The sequence below is a fragment of the Furipterus horrens genome, unplaced genomic scaffold (assembly GCF_987537825.1).
Source record: "Furipterus horrens unplaced genomic scaffold, mFurHor1.1.pri manual_scaffold_12, whole genome shotgun sequence".
NCBI lineage: Eukaryota > Metazoa > Chordata > Mammalia > Chiroptera > Furipteridae > Furipterus > Furipterus horrens.
The window spans coordinates 58341491-58363335 of record NW_028327182.1 but is presented as its reverse complement, the minus strand read 5'-3'; the positions used below and the strand labels follow the sequence as shown (position 1 = coordinate 58363335).

The 21845-nt window shown below is 36.0% G+C and overlaps 1 protein-coding gene and 1 pseudogene across 2 annotated transcripts in view; both read left to right on the top strand.

The window, feature by feature from the left end:
- Positions 1 to 21845, top strand: part of NALCN (sodium leak channel, non-selective) — a 413720-nt gene that overhangs the window by 21878 nt on the left and 369997 nt on the right. For both annotated transcript variants that reach the window (XM_090258917.1, XM_090258918.1), the window contains exons 3-6: positions 1422 to 1505; positions 2644 to 2783; positions 2868 to 2996; positions 18105 to 18259. In XM_090258917.1, coding sequence (XP_090115043.1) covers positions 1422 to 1505; positions 2644 to 2783; positions 2868 to 2996; positions 18105 to 18259 — 508 coding nt within the window. The remainder of the gene's footprint in view (positions 1 to 1421; positions 1506 to 2643; positions 2784 to 2867; positions 2997 to 18104; positions 18260 to 21845) is intronic.
- On the top strand, positions 20709 to 21335 carry LOC149996252 (large ribosomal subunit protein eL19 pseudogene; annotated as a pseudogene).

Below are 21845 nucleotides of genomic sequence, written 5' to 3'. Positions count from 1 at the left end.
CTAAACTCTCCATAAAATTAATTGGTGTGTGTGTGTGTGTGTGTGTGTGTGTTTCTCTACCCATTATACATCATCTTATATAAAGCAGGTGCTTAGCCAGTGTTCATTAAGTTGAGTTTATACTTCATAACTGGGTCAGTTAACTTTCATTTGTGGTTAATCATACCATTAGCTTTACAAACAACAAAATATTTCTGGAAACCTCTCAAAGAAACTTTGATTAACCTATTTGTTACTAAGGGTGGAAGGTTCTAAAAATCATTTTCAGAAATATTCTGCAATATATATTACCATTTTATTGAAAATATTGGTCTTATGTTCCCCATTTTTATTTAAAATGTGGGATCAATCAGAGCAGTAATGGTAGATGTGGCCGAATTCAGAATAGAGTTTCATGGATTATTGCAGAAGTAGTGATTTAATAGGGTGGTCCTAAGAAAGCAAAGGCTTTCAATTCTAACTTCATGGGGTTTTCTGTTTTGTTATTCCAAAGGAAAGTTTTTCTAAAATTTCATTTTATAAATAATATGAATTCTAATGTCAGAGTAGATTCACCACTTAAAAAAAAGAAAATAGGCCTGACCTGGTGTGGCTCAGTTGGTTGGAGCACAGTCCAGTAACTGAAAGGTTGTGGGTTCAATTCCTAATTAGGGCAAATACTTAGGTTGTGGCTTTGATCCCTGGTCCTGGTGTGGGCATATGTGACGCCGGTCCCAGCACCTGCCAACCATCCCCAGTTCTCATACATTAGGAAGGCAACCAATCAATGTTTCTCTCGCATCGATGTTTCTCTCTCTCCCCCTTCTTCTCTCTCTAAAAGCTATTTTAAAAAATGTCCTTAGGTGAGGATAAAAAAATTAAAACAGTATGTCTTTTTTATCTTTCTTTTACATGTATAATCCCAATGAAAGATAAAGTCAATATATGTTTTTGTTTTTGTTTTTAAATGAAGGCAAATTCTTCTTCTTTACTTTTAATTTAGCTTGAGGTGAACTTCTGGTTAATGTCCCACTAATGGTGGTTGATCCCACATGTGTAAAGGCCTTCACACTAACCACTGTGTGCTCTTGGTTCTTTCGAAGACTGTTGGTTTAGGACCAAGCTGTCTAATGAGTATGATCGCCATTGGTTCCTTAAGTGGACGAATTTGCGTGGCTAAGAGGAAAAGTAGTGATACTTTTCCTTTGCATACATTTAAAATTTTATATGCAAATTTCTTCAGTAACTTGTGTTTTACAAATTATTTTCTTCATATATAATGCTATTTAAGTGCTAAAAGTATTCCTTTTGAAAATCTGTTTAATTACAATATAAAAAACTGTGGATGACTTTTACTGTATTAACACTTAACTATTCCTTCTACAGATATTTTTTGGAATCATTCCTTTTGCCTGATAATGCTATGTAAAATTTATTTTTAGGGGGATAGTTCCTACGTGAAAGATCGTTGGTGTGTTTTTGATGGATTTATGGTATTTTGCCTTTGGATTTCATTGGTGTTACAGGTAATTAAAAACTTTTAAGTTATAAGGGGGTATTTTCCAAAATTTTCATTGAAAATCTAACTGTATATATTAAATAATATATGTCAAACATCACTTTGTACTTTTCTACAACACTGTTATTTTAAATGTTTAATAAAAACCTAACATTTTAATCATTGTCATTCATATTTGTAAATTATTTTAAAACAGAAATGAAAATCAATACTATAGGAAATTATTTTTTATTGAACAAATATAAAAATATATTCATTGAAATAAAGGGAAGAATATGAGGTGAGATTTTAATATTTGTGGAATAAAATTTTTTAATTTAAAAATTAAAAGTCCAGTCTTTTATGTAACTGAATTTTCACTAAAAATAGCTAAAAATATATAGATACATTGGGACACATAATGGTCAACATAAAATATTATATTGTAAATAGAAAATGCCTTATGAGAAATGGGGAACATATATTAAGAAGACCTAAAGGAGGAATTTTGTTGGAAAATGGTGTAATTCAGTCTCATGCATTCAATCAATTTTAATTTTGCATTTAATTCAAGTAAAGTTATTATATTCTTCATGAAAACATTCATAATATAATAAATCCACAGTTCATTCTGCATACTTATCATACTTCTCATTGATGGTTTTATTTTTATAAAGCTCACCTCTCCAACAATTTAATTTATCCTGCATAGTAATGTATTCTTTTACACTTAATAACTATTGTATGACTGACAAATATTTTCTAATTATTACTTTGTCTCTTAGTAAATGGTACAATTATTTTTCACATTTTTCCATAATATTTTTAACCCTGTCTCCATTGCTTCATTTTCTAGATATTCAAAAAGTTCCACCAAAGGACATGATTAGTGAGAAAGACTTTGCACACTTTTTCTATATTTTAAGTTAACACGTAGAATATAGAAATGAACAAGATTAATTTTTATTAGTATATGTATTTGTTTCTCTTAAGAGAGCTATAGCTTCAAAATGTATTCAAAAGACAATTGACTTAAGTAGAATATAATGTAAGACAACTTTGGTTCAGGGGGCAGGATGCAGCCCCTGATGCTATCTGTATATGCCACAACTACAAACCATGTTAACAGAAGGTCTAAACTTATTTACTCACCTTCAAATTTACAGGTATTTGAAATTGCTGATGTAGTTGATCAGATGTCACCTTGGGGAATGTTGCGGATCCCAAGACCACTAATTATGATCCGAGCATTCCGAATTTATTTCCGATTTGAACTACCAAGGACCAGAATTACAAATATTTTAAAGTAAGCACTGCTTTTATATGAATTAAGGGGGAATGTTTATGACTTTTTTTTCTGTTTTACCTATTTTACCTGTTTTTCTCCTAGGCGATCGGGAGAACAAATATGGAGTGTTTCAATTTTTCTACTTTTCTTTCTGCTTCTTTATGGAATTTTAGGCGTTCAGATGTTTGGAACATTTACCTATCACTGTGTAGTAAATGACACAAAACCAGGGTAAGTTCATCTACTACTGCATTTTAATGTAGGTGATTAACAAGGTTGTTTTTGCAATTCTCATGAGAAAACCCTCTGAATCTAAATTTTTAAAAAGTTTTTTATGTACTCTCTGTCCTATATTCTCTACTTTCTCAATATTGTTTTGTCCAGTTTTTAAAGACAAATATTCAAGACAAGCCAGAATGAAAAAAAAGCAGCCACTTGGGAAAGTAGATTAACAAATTCAAAGTATACATTTAGAAATTTCCTCTGGGGCAGAATGGAGAGTGTGCTAACATAATATCAGAATAAAATAAGATAGCAATGGCAATTGGTATAACTACTCAATAACAATTAGACAGTTTCTGAAAAGTTGAACAGGCATGTACCATCTCCCATTCATTTCATTCCAGGAATTTTATCAAGAGAAATTAAAACATGTGCCCATACAAAAACATACACATAGCGATTTTATTTGTAATAGCCCAAACTGCTAAAAACCAAAATTTTAATCATCTGGGGAATGAACAAATTGTGGTTTATCTATGTAATGAATACTATTTAGCAACAAGTAGTATGAGATATTGTCATAAATAACATCTTGGATGAATCTCAAAATAATTATGTTGGGTGAATGAAGCCAGAAGAAAAAGATTACATATTCTGAGACTTCCAGTCAAGGACATGCATGTCTTCCTTGCGCAACCACAGAAAGAATTACAACTAGATCTCAAAAAAAAATAACACCCAGAACCATCAGAAAATTGAGCTGTATGGACGTTTGACAATCAAGGATTTAAAGAAGACACATTCATCCAGACAGGTAGGCAGGGTGGCGTTGTGGACACAGCCAGAGTGGTGCAGAGACACAATGTGGCACACAAAGGCAGTGAAAGTGGCAAGTTGGGCAGTCCCACATTCATGTAAGATGGACAAAAATTGGGAGGAATACCTTGGTAACAAGCAATCCCAGCCACAGACCAGACCACATAGCCCAGGGTTCCAGTGCAGGGAAGATAAATCCCCATAACCTCTGACTGTAAAAACCAGTGGGGATTGGGGCGGCAGAGGAAACTGCCCAATTTTCAGAGACTCCATATAAAGGGCCCACATGGACTTAGAACTTACACAAACCCACCAGCCCTGGGACTCAGCACCAGGGCAACAGCTGGAAGGGTGCCAGTCAGATACTGGAAGTGGGTGAAGTGACTGGAAATGGGGTGAGTGCCAGGCAAACTTCCAGAAGCCAAGTAGTAGCATTGTCACCTCTCTGAGCTCTCCCCCCACAAAGAGCCATAAAGCAGTGGAGCAAGTTGCCCCACTCTGGTTGTTACCTAAGGCTCTGCCCCACACAATTTACAGGTGCCTCTACACAATAGACCATACTACTAGTACAGGGAGTCAAAGCAACTCTACCTAATACACAGAAACAAACACAGGGAAGCTGACAAGTTGATGAGACAAAGAAGTATAGCCACAATGAAAAAAAAAAAAAAAAAAAAAAAACAGAACAAAACCCCAGGAAAAGAATTAAACAAAATGGAGATAACCATCCTATCAGATGAAGAGTTCAAACACTGGTGATCAGGATGCCCAAAGAACTTATTAAGTACAGCAACAACATAAAGGAAGAAATGAAGATTACACTAAGAGAACTAAAGAAAAATCTACAGGAAACCATCACTGGAGGGGAGGAAGTCAGGTTTCAAATCAAGGATTTGGAACATACAGAAGAAATAAGCATTCAGCCAGAACAGAATGAAGAAACAAGAATTCAAAAAAACGAGGATAGTAGAAGGGCCCTCTGGGACAGCTCTAAATGTACCAACATTCAAATCATAGGGATGCTAGAAAGAGAAGAGGGAGAGCAAGAAGTTGAAAACTTATTTGAAAAAAATAATGAAAGAAAACTTCCCTGACTTGGTGAAAGAAATAAGACATACAAGTCCAGGAACACAGAGTCCCAAATAAGTTGGTGCAAAAAGGACCACTCCAAGACATACCATATTTAAAATGCCAAAGGTTAAAGATAAAGAGAGAATCTTAAAAGCAGCAAGAGAAAGACAGAGAGTAACCTTCAAAGGAGTTCCCTTAAGACTATCAGTGGATTTCTCAAAAGAAACTTTGCAGATAAGAAGGGACTGGCAAGTATTCAAAGTGATGAAAAGCAGGGACCTACAATTGAGATTACCCTATCCAGCAAAGCTATCATTTAGAATGGAAGGGCAGATAAAGTGCTTCCAAGACAAAGTAAAGCTAAAAGAGTTGATTATCACCAAGCCCTTATTATATGAAATGTTAAAGGGTCACATTTAAGAAAAAGAAGATAAAAACTATGAACATTACAATCACAACCAACTCACAGCTATCAACAAATGAATCTAAAACACACAAACAAACTAAGCAAACAACTAGAACAGGAACAGAACCATAGATATGGAGATCATATGGAGGGTTACCAACCGGAAGGGAGAAGGGGGAGACCAGGAGAAAAGGTACAGGGATTAAAAAGCATAACTTGTAGGTACAAAATAGATAAGGAGATATTAAGAATAGTATAAGAAATGGAGAAGCCAAAGAACTTATATACATGACCCCTGGACATGAACTAAGGGAGATTGCTGGAGGGAAGGTGGCTACTGGAAAGAGGGGGACAAAAGGGGAAAAATTGGCACAACTGTAATAGCATGATCAATAGAATATATATATTTAAAAATTCAAGCAAAGGTAAAAAAGAGAAAAACCATTAAAAGATTTAAAAACAGATTGCATATTCTGTGATTTTATTTATATAAAATTTTAGAAAATGCAATCTTTTCTATAATAATGGAAAAGAAATCAGTGGTTGCCTGCAGATAGGGTTGGGGCAGAAAAAGGAATCATCAAGGAGCACAAGGGAATCTTTGGTGTTGATCATTATGTTCATTATCTTGACTACATGTTTCAAAATTATATAAACTATACATTTTAATACAGGGTGGGACAAAAGTGGGTTTACAGTTCATATGGAAAATTATACAATCGTCGTCGGCGGCGGCGGCGGCAGCCGTCCGTCTCGAGAGACGATGGTGTAGCTTCTTAAGAGTCTATCTGCACCGCCGAGAATGGCTGTGCAGTCCGACTCGGGAGTGACACGGTATCTGTCTCCTCCCGTGTTGAATCGACATCTTGCGATGACGCTGGAGTGTCCTCTCCAGTGAAGCTGAAGCTACAGAGCCTGGGCAGGGTGATATGGAGGGTCTGCTGTTGCCCATGCAGCAGACCCCCCCTCTCTTCGCAGCTGAAGGTTCCAAGGGAAAGACGGAGTCAATACAGCTTGGCTTCAGGTGCGCCGCAGGAGTTGCCGGTGTTGACTACAACGTCAAACCGCCTTAGGGACTCCGGCTCCGGATTTTCTGTCGGGGTTTACTCCCTTAGCCTTTCCCCTGAAGAGGTATGCCGCAAGGCAGCGGAGGTTTTTTGGAGTCAGAGTTTTCCTTCTCTGATGTGCCCTGACTGGAAGATCGAACCAGCGACACTTAGCTCGCAGGCCGACGCTCAATCCACTGAGCCAAACCAGCCAGGGCAAGGAAAATTATACAATAATTAATAAATAATAATACAAGAATAAACTGTTTCATGTACTCACAACTGTTAACCTACTTTTGCCCTACCCTGTATATACAGTGTATTATATGTTAAATATACTTTACTAAAACTGTTTAGAAATATTTTAGTGTGAAGTAGAAATTGAATTTTCTTCATATGGTTAAGTCAATTGTACTAGCACTATTTACTGTGTGCTATTACCTGCTGAATTTGATGCTACCTTTCTCATTAATGAATTCCTATTTTGGGGTTTGTACCTATGGTTGCTATGTCTTGATTGATCTGACTATCTCTTCATCAATATCATTCACTGTAACTCATCTAAATTACAACCTGACTTTATGCATGGGGTCACATTTCCCATTTCCAGCCTTACATAGACTCAGACCCCTGTCTTCTGCTCCATGTGCCAGTAAAAACCAAATTCCCAGATACTGGGTAATTAGCTCCTATTCATAACACCATTTTGCCAACTCATGTACTTCCCTCCTCCCAGTTTTTAATTCTCTGTTATGTTTTGACATTTTGGAATGTGTTTTCCTTTCTTGTGAGCCTGACATTTTTAAATGTTATTTATCCAGCAGTTCTAGTTGTTTGTAGTGGAAGGAGTGGAATTTAATGTAGCCCATTTCACCAGAACTAGCATGCTGGCACCCATAGTGATTTTTTTTCTGTTTTCCTCATTACACTGAGTTCTTTGAGGACACATGTAGCAAAAAGTGGAGAATATTGATTTTTGTTACTGCCAGTGCCTAGTATCCTAGCACAGAATAAGTACTTAGTAGCTATTCATTGAAGGCATGATTGATAAAGAAGAGGAAATTTAAAAAAAGAAAAGAAAGAAAAACAAATTGCTAATGTAAAAAAGGATAAATGATTAAAATATTGAAAAGCAATGCTAAAATCAGGAAAAAAAAGGTAGGAAATATAAAGGAAGTGGTGAGGGAGTTCACTGTGTGGGTGACAGAAGAGAAAAGTGCATGAAGAAAACTGGTAGACAGTTTCTTTTAAGTGTGTGTAGGCTGTAGAATATGGCTAGATTGTTTCATGAATCAATATGAAGATTGAAAAAGATGTGTGGGCGGGAGATAGTGGATACAGAGGTGAAGAAAAGTAAAAGCTTCTGGTTATGAAAGCAACTGTGTTACAGCAGCAGTGAGTTCAGGAGGCTGGTTTAAAGTTATCAATTTATTGAAAACCAAGGCAGAATGCAAAAACTTGTTAACACAGCTAGAAGATCAGGTATCATGCTGGCAAGCTACACTTTGACACATAAAATGTAATACCAATTGGGAAGACATACTTGAGTAACTTCAGAACTCACAGCCCTTGAATAACTTTAGTTAAGTACTCTTCACCAGCTCCATACTACCCTCAGTATGAAGAAATAAATGTCTTTGAAAAATATTAAAGACCTTATGTATTCTGAATATAAGCTCCAGTTCATTACTTTATCCTAAAAATGAAGTTCACCTCGTAAAATTTCATAAATGCTGGCAGAATTTTCAGTTACTCGAGACATAGCAGTTATGAGCAAATGTCTGCATTTTCTCTTTCTCTTATTTGTAAAATCTACCCAATAGCATTAATGTACATACACATATATTTTACCTTCTCTTTATGTGATTCTTGGTTTACTATTTGAGGAGAAAATGAATAACCCGCCACATGGTAGTAATGTTGCTCATAAAAATATTTTCATAAGTTTGATGGTCTATTTCAAGGATCAATCATTTATATAATTTTTCTTTTAACTTTCAGTTCAGTAGAAGCTGAGTTTTGAAGTCCCACTCATAAGCAGAAAATTTGTTGGTAGCATTTTACTAGTATTTCCAGCCCAGACACTAATTTACCTATTTTTTAAAAGACTCAAAAGATGTCTAAAGTCAAAATGAAATGCATAAAATCCCAATTAAATTTTTCAACTTTTTTGTTTCCTTTTGTTGGTTGTTAACTAGAAATTTCTCATAAACATTGCTGAGTCAGAAGTTAAGCTACAGTATGGTAGCTCTGTGCCCAGCAATCAGTGTTGCCTGTAGTGTCATGACCTCATTCCTCTTAATTGTTGTCCTTTAAGAATAGTTCCAGTTTCTGCTTAAGTGATTTGCATGTACTATACCTAAGTATTGGGAGAGTTTTCAGGCAGAGAAGTGTCTGGTTAGAAGCCTGTAGATCCGGGGTTTCCTGGCTGACTTCTGGAATTGATGATTATGTTTAATCTGTGAGGCAAATAGGATGAATAAAGAAATAACTCAAAACACACAGTTGTGCTTTTAAATGGAGCTGATTTCTTTTAAAGCAGATAGAAGGATCTTAGCTATGTCCTCAATAGCATTACTAGTAAAACTTTAGATCCTTCTCCAGTAATGAATGTGACCCTGAGGCAGTATGGAACAGGTAATGACATTTGACCAAGCAGAGCAATTCATAAGCTAGAGAAAGTTGAGAACAATGGCCTGTGACAGAAACAGGTGTGCAAATTGCCAATGTGATGGCAGAAATCTCTCTGAAGCCTAGGAAGAAAGTATAAAAGTGAGCTGGTAGGTGAAATAGAAACAATGAAGACTTACCTGACACCTTATTATCATTCTTTAGAAAGGAGAGACATTTATTCATAGCTGAGTATCAGATAATGAATCTTATTCCCAGGAGTGAGATAGTGAAAAAAATTTTAAGGTAAGTTAACATTTACTATATAAAAGTAAATATAGTATACTCTAATACTTTTAGTATATTATAGTGTATGTAAAATTTTACTATACAGAGAGCAGGATTCAACCAGAAGTTTGGGTAAATATTTGTGATGGCTGGACCATTAGCTTTAAGACCTAGAAGTATGGGACCATACATCACAGATGCCCTTCTCAATAGTGTTTATTGTAGTTGTCCCTGTAGAAATCATATGTAATATCATTTGGATATCTCAGGTTCAACTGGACCAACCGCTCCCCTCCTCCTGTCTCTTCATAGAAGCCACAGTGACATTCAATGACTATAGCAGCACCAGCAGCACATTTTGGGAATTCATTTCTAGGATGAGATCTCTTTGACAGAGAAAATCACCTGGTGAACTTGGTAAATGTGCAGACACCAAGACCCATCTGTGGATTTGTATTTGTAAAGATGATTTTGTCAGAACCTGACCTGCTTAGTAACCAGTGAATTAAAACCTTAGTTTTACCTTAAAATTCAAAAAGATATGTTGTAGAGTAGAACACAAAATTTGCATGGCTTTTTAAAAGACAAATCTTAAGTCTTCAAGGAAATGTAAAGTTTTTAACTAACTGCTGTGGCTCTGCCTGGGGATAAATTGAGTTTCCTTTTCCCTTACAGCTGTTTCCCTAGAAAAAGTCTAAATAGCATCAGAGGTAATTAGAGTCTTTGGTCATTCTCACAAAGAAGCAGGTTTTCCATGTGTTCTTGGAACTACAGGGCAATAATCTCAGTTTTTTAAAATTCTAGTGATGGGATTGGACATGTGCTCTTCATGGTTGACATGTGAGGATAGGAGCTTTGGTGCTTTCTAAATTCTTCCCTAGCCTTCACTTTCTTTTACACTTTATTCTTTTTATTTTATTTTATGTTTCAATTACAGTTTATATTCAACAATATTTTTTATTAGTTTCAGGTGTACAGCATAAATAAATCAAAAAAATTGAAACAGACTTATAGAGAACAGATTGATGGTTTCGAGACAGGAGGTGGGTTTGGCGGACTGGGTGAAAAAGGTGAAGGGATTAAGAAATACAAACTGTTATTTGCAAAATAGTCATGGGATATACAGTGCACTATAGGAAATGTCAATAATATTGTAACAACTATGTATGGTGCCGGGGGTACTGGAAATATCAGGGAAGACATTTTGTAAAGTATAAAATTGTCTGGTCTTCACTTTTAATGTAACTATATGTACTTAACATTGTGGAGCCTGTGGCTTCATTCAGCTATTTCAAAAAGATGGAAACCTGTTGGGATGGGAAAAATTGCTGCTCTTCAGCCATATATTCAGCCAAACACAAATATATTTTGAGCTCTCAATATGTATGAGGCACTATATATTCATAATTGCTGATTCATAAAGTGATCTCACACATTGAATATTCTGATCCTCATGAGAGAGGAGAGGAAATAGCTCCTTGCCACACATTAATTAATTGGTGAAATCATCAACTAAAGTCCTATATGCTTGGCCTCATAAACCGGGGCCCATTTTCCATCATACTAACTCCTTATAAATAACTCCTCACCCTGGATCTTTCAGTTCCTGAGCAAAAAGAGCTTGAGAAGCTCTTGGCCTAGTTTTGAAATGTCAAGGGTAATAGATTTGTATTTAAACCTCAACACAGTTTTCACATTTTCAGTTTGGAGTTGATCAGTGTTTCTTTTGTGTCCTGATAATTTACTTTTCTAATACTCTTTCTGAATACATTCTTTGTCTCATTTGCCTCAGATGCCAGTCTTCTGGCCTCTGTCACATGGGTTATCCTTTATCAATGTTGGCAAAGTAGTAATACAGTTAAAGAAGTAAACTTGGGGAAAATATAGAATAAAAAATTATACAGATATAACAAAGTAAAATGCCTATTTAAAACACTTTAAAAAAACAAAATGGCATTTTGTTATTCAAATTTTGGTTTATGATGAATTCGGTTCTTTATGGCTTTTACCTATCTAGCCATTCAAGAAAGGATGAGAAAAAGGAAAAATTGTATTAATCTCTGTTTAACAGTTAGGGGAAATTTATTCCCTATTTCTTAAAAGATGTGCCAGATTTGTTTATAAAAAGAGATGTTATGTCAATATTATTTTCTGCTATTTTTAGACTATCTTGTCTTGTAGTCCTTCTAAAGGTCCAGGAAGAGTAAATAAAAGTTTTCAAAAATCAGTAGTTTCATCTCTGCAAATTCCAGGACAGGATTAGTTTCCCAAAGCACCCAACATTAGAATTCAGGCCAGGTGATAGTTTTTAATTAATCCTAGAAGAGGAGACCAAATAGGTGTGAAAACAGAGCCAGATAATTCTCTGGAGTAAACACGAAAGACAGGTAACAGCCAGAGCAAGTTTGTTGCCAGCATGTGTAATGTGAGGGATGATTCTTTCCAACCACTAACAAGAGAGGCAGGCTATGACCTAAGAGATCATTGTTCTTCCACGTGTGAAGATTGTGTCTTTATTTTTTTCCAATAGCCAAATCTCTGAGTCTGGTTTAAAAATTGTTCAGTATACTAACAAATGCTTGTTTACAACCCCTGAGAAAAAATCTGTGAATAACTATAGCCACCAATGAATAAGTCAAAATGTTCTCTTTCTCTTCCTACCCCCTCTCTTTCTCTGTCTCCTGTGTGCACACAGGCTTTGATATTTCCACTTTCCAGGGTGCTGTTGTATATCCCATCCTAGAACTAGTGTTTTTTGATCCTTTCATAGTCACTCCAAGCATCACCAATACTGGACGTTTTTCTCAATAGTACTCATCATTCACCACCAGTAGTCATATATAATATTTCTACTTTGTGTTTTTATAACACCATGAGCACAGAGATAGATTTTAAAGAATTCATCATGAGCTACTATGAGCATTAATTTTTTATTCTCTGTCTTACAGTAGGCAGTAAAGTCTCTGAGTTTGAAATACCTTCTTAGTCATCTCCATTTTTCGCATATTATGTGATATGAAAAAGGCTTGTCAAAGATAATTATTTTGAGTAAATGATTATACAAATGAAATAGTGATTTCAGTAAGAATATAGGGAAAATGATTTCTGAAAAATGCTGAATAAGTGTGGTAATGGTCATAAGTGACAGTAATTACAAAAGGACAACACTAAATGCATTGCAATAAGCAGTGACAACAGTTTGATATCAGTAGAGAAAGAAACTGTCATGAGTAATGAAAAGAAGGTTTGAATATAACGTCTTGAGCTATTGCATTTGACATTGGTGAATCTTATGGGTAAATGAGGACAAAACACAATGTGGCATGTAGTTTTACTCTAATCATTTACCTTTACTTTTATATGAATGTGTTACAAGGTCATTCTGGAAACTGTTTTTTAAATGGCTGTTCATTTTCCAGATGAGGAAACTGAGGCTCAAAAAGTTAAAGTGAATTGCCCAAGGTAATTAAGCTGGCTAATCACTGACGTGTAGTTATACTCCTTGTGTTCCAATATACTGGTGAATGTTCTGTGCCATCAGGAATAGTAATTAGCTTAAACCATAAAACTCTAAAGTACTGAAGAATTGTTTTGAGCTGTTATTAAACAATTTTAGCAACAAGCTGAGAACATATTTTTTTAGATCTCAAATTTCTCCAAGTTATTTGTAAATAAATATTTGGTTAACAATTACCAAATAAAAATATGCCAGGCATATATTTAAAGCCTCTTGAAAAACAATTAACAGCTCTGAGAGATTCTAGTACTCCTTTTGAATCATGGGAACTACTAAAACCAGAAACATAAAAAATTGAAAAACATGCCAACTTTTAGATATCATGTGAAAAAAATTGTGTAAAAACACTGGGTTCTAATTATTGAAGAGTTTCTTCTGTAGTTTCTTTATAAATAAATAAATTCATCATAACTTTAAATAATGGTGAAAAGACATATCATTCATCTACTCAGAAAATAATTATTAATTATTTACTATGTAGTAGGTTCTTCAGAGAAACACAATAAGGTGTATATAGGGAGTGAAATAGATTTATTTTAAGGAATTGGCTTGTGAGATTGTGGACCTATCAAGATCAAACTTTTCAGAGCAGAAAGACAAGCTGGAAATTTTAGCAAGAGCTGATATTGCAAGTCACTAGTCCAGAGGAAGTCTGGAGGTAGAATGCCTTCTTTGGAGGCTTTCATCTAATAGGATGAAGCCTACCCACATTATGAAGGGTAATTTGCTTTACTCAGCATCTACTGATCTACATATTAATCAAATCTAAAACCTACCTTCACAGCAGTCTCTAAAGTGTTGTTTGACCAAAGAACTAGGCACCATATTCTAGTGCAGTTCTCACATAAATTTAATTGTCACAGACTATGTGCCAGGAACTTTATGGTAATGGAGATTACTCTGGGGAACAGTCAAGTTTGGAAGACATCCAGTGAATAAATAACCACACAAATATGAATTTCACATATCTCAGGTGCCAGTAATGAAAAGTCTTAGTACTTAGAAAAGCTCTAGCAGGAAAATCTAACCCGTTTGAGTGACTTAGGGAAACATTCAGGCTAAGAAAGTGGTGTTCAGGCTGAGCCTGCAGACTAAAACTTGGAATTAACCAGGAGAAAATTGGAGAACAGATTTGTAAGCAAAGGAAAAGGGCCTGAAATAGAAGAAGCACACCAAGAGCTAGGAGAAGGCAACATGGTTGTACACTAGGACACATGGGGTAAGGGGCAAAGCCAGATCCTTCAATTTCTTGTAGATCGTATTAAAGATTTGCCATCGACAAACTTAGTGTAAGATGGTGATGATGAAAAGTCTCTCTAGGTACTCTGGAACAAATGGATCAGAAAAGCTGAGTGGATGCAGGATGACCAGAGAGGAGATAATATAGGGTGCATGTGAGAGGTGGAGATGGGGAGAGTTGAATCAACTCAAAAGATGTTTTGGAAGATATTTAGAGGAACATAATGATTAATTTTAAGGTTGGTGGAGAAGTAGCTATCAGGGGTGGTTCCATTATTTCAAACTTGCTCAACCCTGGATGATGATGACATGGTGCAACTTGATATGTGAGTAAATGTTGGTGAAAGAGTCAGAGTTCAGTATGTGCCAGAATTATTGGCTTGTGGTGTAGACAATTGGAGGGATCTCATTGGCAGTTAGACATGTAGCTCTGAGACTCTACAATGTCATCTAGGACAAGAGAGAAATGAAAATTTGGAAGTGGATCTGATTGCATAGGGAGAGAACATCATGAAAAAGAGAGGAAGGCCAAGGACCAAAGTCAGATCAACTCAGTATTTAAAGGTCTATTATAGGAGAAGGAGATAGAAAAGGAGAATGATCTGAGAAATCTGTACAAAACTATCATCTTCAAAGCCATCATCTCAATGCATCCCTCTTAGTCTCTCTTTTTCTCTAACCACAACTGGAAAAGGGTTTCTGTTTTTAAGGACTTGTGATCAGTTTTGACCCACCTAGATAATCCAGGATAATCACCCAAGCTCAAGATTTTTAGCCTTGTTCACATTTGTAACCTTAATTCCCTTTTGCTATGTAACATAACATATTCACAGGAGATTAGAATTTGGACATTTTTAGGACCTACTACCACAAAAACTATGGAGGGCAATGCTGAGAGATCACAGAAGATAAAAAATAAAAAATTTTCTAATTGGAAGTAGCATGTGGAAATAAGAGCAATTCCGGTGGATTGGAGGTCATGAAAATGAGCTGAAAAATTAAATTAGGGAGATTACAAGTACATAGTTTTTCCAAGAAATATGACTTTGAGTAATAAATGTAGGGTTGAAGCCCATGTAAGCATGAATGAATACTTATTATGACTGAGAGAATTATTGTCTATATTAAGACTTGGCTGGTTGGAACAAGAATTCTAACCCCCTGATTACTGAGAGCTTCTTGTTCTGTCATGAATATCTAAGGGAAAATGAACAAGGGAATAATTAACAGCAACAAATGAAAATAAAATCTGGAAGATTTCTTGTTAACTAAGAAAGTAAAACTAAGATAAATAATATATATTTTGAAACTCTTGATATTTATTTCCATTTTTAAAAAAGGTTATTAGCATGTGGTTTTAAATACGTGTTCCAGAGCAATTAATTATCTGATAAATGTGCCTCTAAGATGCATTTGTCAATAGCTTGATGTTGGCAAAAATAATGTTTCACATCTGCTGCCTCTTGGAGCCCAAAGATATCATAATATCTATGTTGGAGAGGATTGTGCTTAAAATGAGAATTGGTGTTAATATGAAGGAAAAAAATGGAGTCAAAAAAGAAAAAAATACTCTAATATTCATAAATTAATGAAATCATAATCATGATAGTTGGCAATTATTGAGTGTCTAACTTATTCCCAGCAATATTCTGGGAGTTATGCATAAGCTTATTGTACATTAACCCATTTAATCATTAAAACACCTACAAAGTCGGTGAAATTGTGCAATTTTGCAACTGAGGCAGTACATACCAGGGCTAGTGTTTTAATCTATGCAGTTTACTAATACCAAACTAACAATAGGTAATATCTAGCACTTATTGTCTACCAAGTATTCATTTTAAGTATTTTACAGGTGTAAATCATTACATTTTTTCATCACAGCCTTATGAGGTAAGCATTTTCCCGCCATCTCATTGATGAGGAAACTGAGGCACGGAGAGGTGAAGTCACAGATGTAACAGAGTGGCCACACTAGAATTCACACCTAGTGGACATGCTCCAGAGTCCAATTTCCTATCCATATAGGTAAAAAATGAGGTTTTTATTTTGAAAACTTTTTCATGTAGACAGTGTTTTCTCAGACTTGTTGCTATTCTCTTTTTAAAGTATTAGCAATAAAAAAAATTAATTTCGATGGACTAGTAAAATCTTCCCTCTCTGAACTTCACCTTAAGTTCCTCAAGTATAAATAAAGTATTGGCTGATCTATAAAGTTTCTTTTAGCTGTTTAATTCTGTGAACAAAATGCTTTCAGTATCACAGGCCAAAATTCCTTCTATTTTTTTTTTTTTTTGACAAGTATTTATTTTTGTGTTTTTACATGCCGGGATTTATGTTACAACTTATTGATCTAATGGTCACTACTTGTTTATAATAAGCATTTGCTGAGTACTTGCAAGATGCTAGGTGCTATTCTGAGTGCATTACTTGGTGTATTTCTTTTAATCCTCATACAAGCTTCCCTTTTAATTATGATTACATACTATCCCTATTTTACTGGTGAGAAAACTGAGCTTAGAAATATTTAGAACTTTAATCAAGTCACACAACCAGTAAATGGCAGAGTTTTGGATCAACTGCCACAAGACTTACTCTGAAACTCTGAAGCCCAGTCTTCTTACCATCTTTTTCACATGTGTGATATGTGGGTAGTACTGCATCAGAAACATGGAGTCAGATTAAACTTCAGCAAAAGTGGACCAGTTGGGCTACATATTAAAATATGAAATAAGGAGAAATAAATGATGTGTCTGCCTAAAGTTGTATCGCTCTGACAAAACGAAGTTGCAATGTCCATTATTAGAGCTGTTTCCTTGGAGTTTGTTTGTGTAGTCCAAAGGAGCAGTTTAAAATGTAACACTTATTCCCTGAGATGTGTAAACACATTTTCTGTCTTGTAGCTAATAGAATTCTGAAGGAATAAGCATAGGGGTCATTTGAGATGTGGGTGAGGCTTTTAGAGCTTTGTTTATGACTAACACAGAACCAAACAAGGTATCACCAGGCATCCTCGTGTGTGTGTGTGTGTGTGTATGTGTGTCTGAATATGTATATATGAGTAACCTCAAGCAGCTAAAGAATTGTACAGAGTTATGTGTCATACTCTAGAGAAAGCCTATTACAGCAGCCAATTAAAATATAAGGAGGTATTAACAAAAATGCGATCCAACAAGTCTGCCTCAATTTGTCCATATGGTGAGGGACCTGAGACTACCCTAAGGTTGGTCCTCATTTAGGAAATGCCTATAAACATTTAAGTAGTGGAAAATAACTTATAATAAATAAAATCATGGGTTTAGAAGGCTTATGAAATCATCAAGCCTAAACTTTGGTCTCTACACTGTCCATATGAATTGCCTCAGATAGCTGCTATTTGGGGCCCATTTTTTAAGGTCAGCCCAGAAAGAGATTCCACTATCTCCATTCCAGTGATTACTTGTACTCACTACCAAGAAAGCCATTACATACCTAAATCCTTCTACATCAGCTTAATCTCCTGCTTGTCCTCCAGAAAGATGAAAAAAGGTTATTATCACTATCCACCTTGAAAAACCTTAATTCTTGGAACTATCACTAACTCACCCCATAAGCTCTCTCTTTCTATTGTGATATATTTAGTTCCTTCAATTTCATCTTATTTGTTTGTTTTCCTTTCCAAACTGCACATCTGCCACCACAGCAGAAGGCCAAGTGTCATTTATGAGACTTATAGTATTTGTGCTATATGGTAAACAGCTGTCATTTAATATTGCTTAGAAGTAGATAAGTAAAGTTTATGCCCAATTAGGATAAGTATTTTGTGACTAACAAGGAATCTCCAGATCAGTTTTCATTTCTTGAAAATATATAGAAAAATTTCTTCCTTTGTTTATCTGGGTCTTGAACTTTAAACACAAAAAAAGATGGTAATAATGTTCTTATAAAGACCTGTTGTGAGGATGAATCAGGTATCATTTGCGAATGTTTACTGTATCATTATGTGATGAATACCATTTGTGAAGCACAAATCTTAAATCTGTGTCCATATACAGCAGTTATTAATGAAGAGTGATTTCATTATTCATTCTAACCATCATTTAAAATTGTTGAAATTGTCTAACACTTTCATGTGTTGTTCACAGAAACGTGACCTGGAATAGTTTAGCTATCCCAGATACACACTGCTCACCAGAGCTAGAAGAAGGCTACCAGTGCCCACCAGGATTTAAATGCATGGACCTCGAAGATCTGGGACTTAGCAGGCAAGAGCTGGGCTACAGTGGCTTTAATGAGATAGGTCTGTCTTACTGGTAAAACATTTTCAGTTTCTTTTTACAATATTTATGAAATGAAGAGAATAGATGTATAATTGATGTTTCAAATTAAGACTGGCTATAGTATTTAAGAAACACAACTGTAAATTTTAATTATATGCCTAAATTTTGTTTATGTATATTCATCAATGTATATAGACAGTTAAATATCTCTCATTTTAGACTATTTTGATTCTTAATTATGGCATTTAAAAATATTTGTTTGTAGAGCAAGGTTTAGGAGTTGTTGCCTCAGAGATAAACAAGATGTGGTTTTCTTTCACATTTTAACTATACCCAAGTGGTCAAGGTAAGTCTTACATAACTGGAATACTAGGCATTGATGAGTGCGTAAGAACTGAAAAGGAATCCTGGAACAGAAGACAGCAATCAAATACTTAATGAATATGCATCGACTATATAATGGATGTATGAAAAATGCTTGTATGGGAATATACTGTGCTTAAAAGTATAGATTTACTTGCAGCTTGTCCTATTAAGTACTGAAATGTACCATTCACACACAGTAATGAAAGAACTTAGTAGCTGCCATTCAGTTGATATCATTGCATTTATTATAATTCCATGCAAATTGTACATATTTCTTTTTGAAGAAAACAACTGTGGAATTCTAAACAATTATTTTATGTTTTGAGACTGTCTTAGCTCAGGCTGCCATAACAAAATACCGTAGACTGGGTGGCGAAAACAACAAAATTTATTACTGTCCAATCTGGAGCCTGGAAGGCTGAGATCAGGGCTCCAGCATGGTTGTGTTCTGATAAGACACCCTACTCTCCCTAGCTTACAACTGCTGTCTTTTTGCTGCGTTCTTACATGAAGAGGGTGGGAGTGAAGAGAGGGGCGGGGGGAGAGAGAGAGAAAGAGAGGGAGAGAGTGAGAGCAACCTGGTCTCTTATTTTAAGGGCACTAATCCCATCATGAGAACCACAGCCTTATGACCTCATCTAAATAAAACCACCTCCCAAAGGCATCACCTCCTAATACTGTCACATTGGGGATTAGGGCTTTAAATGTGATTTGTAGAGGACACACACATTTAGTCCCTAACAGAATTATTATTGGAATCATTTGAAAATAAAAACAATTTTTTCTTAAAGTTTCAAGGCCCGGGTATATTTGAGGGAGTTCTAGACACTTTTTACCCAGTGCCTAAAATTAGAAAAACCTTTCAATGTATAACAGGACAGTGGTTGTGCTTTTGGAAGCCAAATGAATTTCCTGACTTTTGATGTGGTTTTACATCTCAATGGGCCTGTTGGACACGGGGGATTTCATTCAAAGTCAGGGAAGAGAACATCAGCCCCTATCAACTCTGGACTGCTACAAATCCTTCACTGATCAAAAAGTGTGGCTGATAAATCCTATTCCCACCCTGGCCTTCTGTTACAGCAGTTCCTGGATGGTGTTATGCAAGATGGCTTACTGAACTCTGGCTAAGTACTGGAGTTTGAGAAAGAATATGTAAAGGTCTTGCATTGATTAAGGAGTACTTTTTGATATATGAATTTAAACCACAAGACTAAAGCCTTTAGACAGAATATAATACTGGACTTGGGCTGAAAAACACAAATAGTTGGTATTTTTAAGTGAATTTTATAAATAACATCCCTAAATTTTCATTCTTATATTTTAATATAACCCCGTAGTGGATTTCCAGCATTGTAGTTACATCTCTTTTGGCCCATCATACAGTTTTTCTTATTTCATAAAAATTTGGAAGCCAGAAGCACGTCATCTGTTGTATGCTATTAAACTTATTGGCTTTAGAACCAATCTTACATCCTTCTCTGTCTCAAAGTACAGAGGCCTCTTATGGATGATACTAATGGATGAGCAGGAAATCATAGGTGTGGTATGGGACATGAGATATATAGATTTGGTAAACTCTGTGGAACAAGCTCCAGGAGTCCTAGCAGCTGGAACATTACTCAAATACATGGCTTGTCAGAGCCTGCAGCTCCTTCTTTTTTTTTTTTTTTTAATTATTTGTTTTTTTAATTTATTTTATTTTTAGAGAGGAAAGGAGAAAGAGAGGGAGAGAAACATTACTGTGTGCTTGCCTCTCACTCACATCCCCAACTGGGGACCTGACGTGCAACCTAGTAATGTGCCCTGACTGGAAATCGAACCAGTGCAGTTCCTTCTTTTAGGGGCTAACTGAACATACCCATTATCTTGTATGGAGAGTGGCCAGCATTCAGGTGTTAGACTTGCACTTGCACAAGAAATGTCCAATGCTTTAAAATTAAATGACACCCTGACCATTTTAAATGTAGCCTAAATTCAAAATGCTACATTATATTTAAGTTGATCCATCTTTCTTTCTTCACTGTGACTTATGATGGCTTCAACTAATGCTGACTACAATCTCTCTTTAAGAAAGTTTCCTTACGGTCCTTTCCTTTCGCCGCTGCGGCAGCAGCCATGAGTATGCTCAGGCTTCAGAAGAGGCTTGCCTCCAGTATCCTCCGCTGTGGCAAAAAGAAGGTCTGGTTGGATCCCAATGAGACCAATGAAATCGCCAATGCCAACTCCCGTCAACAGATTCGGAAGCTGATGAAAGATGGGCTGATCATCCGGAAGCCCGTGACTGTCCATTCCCGGGGTTGATGCCAGAAAAACACCTTGGCCCGCAGGAAGGGCAGGCATATGGGCATAGGTAAGCAAAAGGGTACTGCCAGTGCGCGAATGCCTGAGAAAGTCACCTGGATGAGGAGGATGAGAATTCTTTGCCGGCTACTCAGAAGATACCGTGAATCTAAGAAGATTGACCACCACATGTACCACAGCCTGTACCTAAAAGCAAAGGGTAACGTGTTCAAAAACAAGCGGATTCTCATGGAACACATCCACAAGCTGAAGGCGGACAAGGCTCGCAAGAAGCTTCTGGCTGACCAGGCTGAGGCCCGCAGGTCTAAGACCAAGGAAGCTCGCAAGCGCGTGAAGAGCGGCTCCAGGCCAAGAAGGAGGAGATCATCAAAACACTCTCCAAGGAGGAAGAGACCAAGAAATAAAGCTCCACCTCTCTTACCTGTACATAGTGGCCTTGGCAATTACATGGAGCAGTCATTAAATAAAGTAGCCTCATCTACCTAAAAAAAAAAAAGAAAGTTTCCTTACAAAGTACTTTGGTTTGAGTGACCCAATTCTATGAGGCACTGGTCCTGGGGGCTGTAGGCCCCCACTAATGCAATAATCTTACTGTAACTCTACTGTTTATTTGCACATTTCCTTTTCAAAGATTTAAGCTCCTTGAAAACAGGAAGCATGTTTTTTCATATTCATGTCCCCAGGGCCAGCACAATGCCCAGCTCTTAGGGAGCCCTCTATAAATACTTACGAATGGACTGAACAAATATGTGTCCTTTTTAAATTTGTTGGTAACCACTTATGTTTATGTTAGGTTGTAAAGCCATACTAGAGAATTAAGTTGTTTTCTTGTTGTTAATTTTTCTGAATTTGTCTGTTTTTGTTGACAGCATTGATTATTCTTCATAACTTTCCTTTCTATGCAAGCTTAATTTGGTTTGTTTGCTTCTTTTTCTC